Source organism: Micropterus salmoides, unplaced genomic scaffold (genome assembly GCF_014851395.1).
Source record: "Micropterus salmoides isolate LMB-PRFRI ecotype aquatic unplaced genomic scaffold, ASM1485139v1 Ms_hic_scaffold_12, whole genome shotgun sequence".
NCBI classification, from domain to species: Eukaryota; Metazoa; Chordata; class Actinopteri; order Centrarchiformes; family Centrarchidae; genus Micropterus; species Micropterus salmoides.
In genome coordinates, this window is record NW_024040263.1 from 6511912 (window position 1) to 6517911 (window position 6000).

General features: G+C 40.0%; 1 protein-coding gene across 4 annotated transcripts in view; it reads left to right on the top strand.

Moving 5' to 3' along the window:
- Positions 1–4520, top strand: part of prom1b (prominin 1 b) — a 29039-nt gene extending 24519 nt beyond the window's left edge. For 3 of the 4 annotated variants that reach the window (XM_038713078.1, XM_038713076.1, XM_038713077.1), the window contains 4 exons: positions 682–797; positions 1543–1647; positions 2621–2655; positions 2769–4520. In XM_038713078.1, the coding sequence (XP_038569006.1) occupies positions 682–797; positions 1543–1618 (192 nt within the window). In that variant the 3' untranslated portion in view covers positions 1619–1647; positions 2621–2655; positions 2769–4520. Of the gene's footprint in view, positions 1–681; positions 798–992; positions 1082–1542; positions 1648–2620; positions 2656–2768 lie in introns of all 4 variants that reach the window. The other variant, XM_038713080.1, reaches the window with a different exon arrangement.
- Positions 4521–6000: the final 1480 nt, after the last annotated feature.

Sequence of the window (6000 nt, forward strand, 5' to 3'; positions counted from 1 at the left end):
TCACAGCACAACAGATCAGAACTTCATCAATTTACTGTAGGACACCTTTACAAAACAAGCCTAATAGACGTATGTAGGAAAATGCAGATTATAACGTGTTCAACCATTTTGCATGTAGTGACTTACGCACTGACATACAGTAAGCAATTGATAATGTAGGAAACAGCAGACAAATGTACATAATCATTTGCATAAATGTGTCAAATCATGTGCAATTTGCAATTTCTGAAAAGACTGAGAAATTGCTTTTACATATGATGTGCACAAGCGACTACATGATGTGGAGGTTGAAAAAGTAGAATTTCAATTCTGATCTGAGAAATGTATCAAAGTGACTAAATTCAACATTTATATAATAATATCACTGACATTTCAAGGATAAAAGTCCAACAAATTTACGTAATGCATTCTGTTGTTGCCAGTGTTTTGGCTGAACGAGTTTATTTTGAGGCTTATATGAAGTGTTTTGGTGGTTTGAGTGACTTTTGGAGGTGAGATTAACTGTTTGGCCAGGATGCATGTTGGTAATGCAGACTGTGTGAAGAGTTTTGAAAAAGTGGCTTCAGTTTTGACCACTGCATCTTAGCAATAGAAAAAAACTATAATTATTTTAGTGTGTGACAGGAATGCATTGAAGGCTATGGAACAACGTGGAAAATGTTGTGTAAACCTGTTTTCCAGAACACATTCTGGTTTGGTCTGGGAGGCTGCTGCATCTTTCTGGTTCCCAGTATCATCTTCTCCGTCAAACTGGCCAAGTATTACAGAAGGATGGACACAGAAGACGTCTTTGAAGAGTGAGTCTAAACGCACACACACACTTTGTAAGAAGACAGAAATTTGAATTAGTTTTGCTCTTAGTTTTTCTAAATCTTTTCTGTGGATCAAAAGAATTAATTAATTCTCTTCTTTCGTTTTCTCTGTCATTATTCCATTTCATCATTCTCTCCATATTTTCTCCTCATGTTATTGTCCGCTCTCTCTCTCTCCAGCTCCTCTTACCCGTGGCTTGTTGCACTTTGATGTTTGTCCGCTAGGAAGGCGTCCTTTTGTCCTCTACCACGTGCCCACTCCCTGTTTGGTATGGGATACTTTAAGGCTTTGGATCGCCTCCCATCTTTCTGATGCTCTTTCTCTCTTTGCATGGATCTTCATTTCATCATCTCCTCCCGGGTCTTTCTCCTCTCTTTCGAATTTATTTGCATCTTGAGCGACGCTCTCTTGAGGATCACTCCATCTTTGCTGCTTTCACTGGAGTCTTCCCATCCTCTTTCTCAACCTGTCCACTTTTGCTCTAGTCTTGCAGTATGGGTAATACAAGTAGTCATGATGAACAAGTGTGCGATATCCATGGAGACCTCGCTGTGATCAGGTACCAGCAGTGTCTCTGCTCGCTTGCATGCCGCGGTCTTAATTGGTGGAGAGATATTTTTGTCTCTCTGACTGAGAGCCAGTGAGACATCTGTTACTTTTCTTCACAGAGTTTATAAATAATTACCCATATGTGTGTATCTGTGTGTGTGTGTGTGTGTGTACATGTAGATATAGCTCTCCCTATAACGACACTTTGACCCGGTTCCCTCGGGCCTCTGCTCCCCCGAGCTACTCCGACTGGTGACCCAAGGCAACGTTCTCCTCGTCGATGAGGTACTGATAGTCAGTTTTTCCACTAACCCTCATCTAACAACGTTAACAAACAACTCAAACCATCTGAGAACCATGTAATCATCATCAGTCTGATTTCAGGAGATTTTTCTTCCTCTTTATTTTTTCTTCTTGTTTTCTTGTCATCTTCATCCTTTCATCCATCACCATTGTCTCTTTTACTCGTTGATGTCCATTTAAACACCGGGACTCAACAAGGAAGAGTTACTAAAGATGGAGCTGGTTTAAGCTGAAGACCCCTTATACTCCTGACACTGGCATGTGTGCTGCATCTAAATTGTGTGACAGATGCATGTGTTTGTCCTTGGATCTGTTCGGCATGTCGGAGGCGTCCTGTAGGGAGAACAAACATTTCGTGGTAACAAAGTGTTAACTCGTGTGCTTGGGGTGGGAAAAAAAATTTAAGTTGTATAGGAAGTTGAGCGTGTAAATAAAAATAAACACAACAATATCATAAATACAGAACTAGGTGTTGAAGATGGCGTCAAGTTATGGCTGATGCAGAATTTTGCAAGTGATCACATCAGTTATCCCTCAACATTTCTTCCTGCTGGAATTATCCAGATATCTTGCTAGATTTTGAGTAATTGTTTTGTGAAAGTGTGCTCACAAGAGTATCTAAAGTGAAAGTTCAATCTTGTATAAATGATCATGTGCCTTTGATGTAGAAGGGAGGATTTATTTTTTGCATGATAATGCAAATGATAACCATAATGTTTATTTACATCTGGACTTTGTGTTGGTTTGCTCTTCTACAATCAATCAAAAAGAAAAGGCAGTGACAGTTTTTAAGTCAGACTAAAAAAAGGGACTCCTATTACTGTGGGGGGGGATTTGCCTTTGACGTAAACTAACACTCTTTTATGAAAATAAGCATGACTGCTGGTCTTGAGCATGCGCAAAAGCAAAGTAGCAGATAAACCCAGAATTGATGTCATTTTCTCTTGTTCCACAGCGGACAAGAGAACTGGAACTGATATTTCCCTCGTGGTAAGTGCTCATCTATCTGCTCTTCTCTTCATCCTCACAGGGATAATGAAAATGTTAAACACACTGTCTGACAATTGCAGGTCATTTCTGACATGGCTGACTATCTTTCCTAGGACCGCTGGACTTCTCCACCCTTCCCGTTCATCTTGTAACATTTCCAAGGACTAAAAAGTAACGACAACAATCAGGAACTGTGTGGTGAGGGCGTCCCACCCCCCAGAACCCCTTCAAGCCATTTGACAAGGACCTGTGATGCCAGCCAACTGAAATTTATAAAGTGTTTTCTCATACACGTCAGCATCCAGTAGCAGCAGTATCACAGCAGTCTTTCTAGTGTGTCATGCAGTACATTATCAACTATCATGTTCCTGCATAGCTAGTTTTACCTCTAGAGAATACTTGTTTCTACTTACATTGTCAGTTTTAACATGGTGACACAAGTGTACATTTTTTACACTTTCAAAACTTTTGAAAGTTTTATATATTTTTGTTAATGTTTGTTTTATAAAATGTAAGTAGTTTTTTTTAGTAGTATTAGTTATTTTCTTTGTGAATATTTATAATAAAGCTTGCAACATTTTGGCTCAAAAGGTTGCATCGACCAGGGAATTGGGGAATTTTAGTCCAACATTTTGGGAAATACACTTATTTGCTTTCTTGCTGAGAGAATAATAAGAAGATCCCACTTCTTTTGTTAAATACCAGCAACCGGTTAGCTAGTTTTGCATAAAGAAAAAGACAAGCAAATCTCATGACAATCCAGGGGATTACCAAAGACCACCTTTCCACTAGTACTGCTGAAAACCATAATTTGCGGTTTTACGGGGGAATATTGCTGTGTCAAAGTCAGAGATCAGAATTTTCCAGCTGAAATTTCCAACGTTCCAGGCACACAACGCCAAATGTAAACAAAAAACATGGCTGACCATGACAAGCTGATGTTTCTTACATACACAATTGAACTCTTATCAGTGCTGTTGCTGTCCCATTTTCAGCATGCGCTTTCATCGGTACGTCAGACAACTGTTTCTTCATAAAGTTGGGGTAGATGGATTTGCCCTGAGTTTACAGGTAGAAACTCCAACTTTCGTTCCGTTGTGCTTTTTTTAGTTTCCGAGTTATCTGGAACGCAGCATATTTCTTGTCTGAACTTATTAGAGTAATTTTTGTACGGACTGAACAAACAAGATATTACATCTTAATTAGTGAGCTTTAGGGGTGCTAGTATGTGGATTTTATTCCCTTTGTTCAGAGCCAGGCGAACGGTTCTCTTGTTTCCACACTTTGTGCTAAGCTAAGCTAACCATCTCTAGGCTGTCGCTTCATGGTTAGCATAAAGACATGAGTGTGCTAGTGATCTTCTCAGCTAACTTTCAGCAACAAAGTGAAAAAAGGAATTTCCTAAAATGCCAAACTATTCCTTTAAACACTGAAGAAGGAAACTGGCTGTTCAGTTTGGCTCCTGCTTGTCTAGATTATTAAAATCTTTGAGACATAAAAAGATTAGTCAAGAATTTATCCTGGTCCATTGCTACTACAAGAGGCAAAGTGTTACTAGCCTATTCGACACACACATAAAGATACATACACACATACACACATTCATACACACCCTAACAAGGTTTTCAGACAGCTAATGAACAAAATATGTGTGTCTTAGGCATTTCTCGCCAGACCATTAGTGAGGGCCTAGTTGCTTGTGTTTTTTTTCTTTCTTCGCCATCCTGTGGTTTGAGAAGTGCAACTCCCAGAAGCCTCTATGGTGTCAGAGGCCTGGTTGAGGAACACTCACAAAAACATTTAATAATACAGCTGGGGGTTGTGGTGAGGGAGCAAATCTGTGAATAAAAATGTCAGTCCAATAAGTGTCTGCTTTTTTATTCTTCCATAAACTCATGAAATGAACTGGATGGACTCACACGTACCCCATAGCAAAACACCCAGGAGGAAACTCTGATAGCATTTTAGTGCTCATAAATCACACAAATTATCTTTGAAGTGTGCTTTTGTGCTCTTTGAAGCTTTACATAAGCTCCGAACCACAGATAGGAATTATAAAAGGACATATTTGACAATATAAGAGAAGCAAATGTTCAGACAAGTATGACATCCATGCCTGCAAAACAACTTATAGCATGTCTTGCCAAAACACACAGGAATGCAGATAACATTCATGTAACATATGCAGAGCAGAATACACAGACACACAGCAGCTGAAAAGGTTGAGGTCTGTTTTGGGTGATTGGCAGGTTTGCAGGGAGCGATGGGGGTGCTTAGTGGTGGCGTGATACTGTTGCGTCCTATAAGAAGAGGACTACAGTATTTAAATTTAGGACAACATCTGTTCTAGACAACATAGTGTACACACACACACACACGTTTACTTTGCATTCCTGGTGTCTCTTAGAGGGAACTTTTTCTTAATTCTTGGCTTTTCATTGTATTTTGTTTCCTAATTACCAACTTGAGCATCTTTATTTAACTTTGTTTTTTGACTTTGCTGCTGTTTTCCCCGAAAGTTTGAGATTATGGGAAATGCTTTTTTGTTTTTATTTTTTTGGGAAGATCTGTACCACGCAGACAGTTTTCTTGACTTTAGATACGGATATTGCCACAGTGGCTGGCAAACAGCATTTGAAATGTCCATCTCCGCTCATACTTTTGCAAAGACAGCCCTTCCTTATAAGCTTTTGACATAGCACCTTGGGAACACAGGGATGAGCGAGCCCAGTCACCGCTTGCTCAAACTTGTTAATGCAAGACAGTTGAAAAAATTACTGTGTGAGCTTTGGCTGCACAGTTTGAGTTAATTAAGTTTATAAAGAAAAAACTATATCTGTGTATGTAGCTCTGTTTGTTATTGCAGCAGCAACTTCTCAGCATCTTAAGATGAACATGATGAGGTTTTTTATTATTACACGGTCAGAGATCAACTTTAAATCCTCAGCAAATAACGTCAGGCTGCAATTTGGCTCTTGACCCTCAGTCCTCTCCCCCTTCCTCTCCATGTCCTCCCTACGTCCTCCCCCCCCATCAATAGTGAAAGAACCTCCTATGTGAGATTATATAATGTCTTGCAAGTCTTTTTTTTAAACAATATTTGGCTTCATGTGTGTACCGTCCTTCAGCCTCCTTACTCTCTTTCCCCCCTAGGCTCCCACAGACTGCTTCCCCTCCCCCCTTTTCCTCCTCCCTCAGTTTAGGTTCTCCCCCTCCTTCCATCCATTTCTCCTATCACTATTTTAGTTTTGGTCGCGGCGTGCGTGGTGTGAGGGGGGTCACTGCTGGAGGAGGAGTTCAGCTCATCTGAATAATACTTCTTTGTGAGCTTCAGCCTTATAAAGT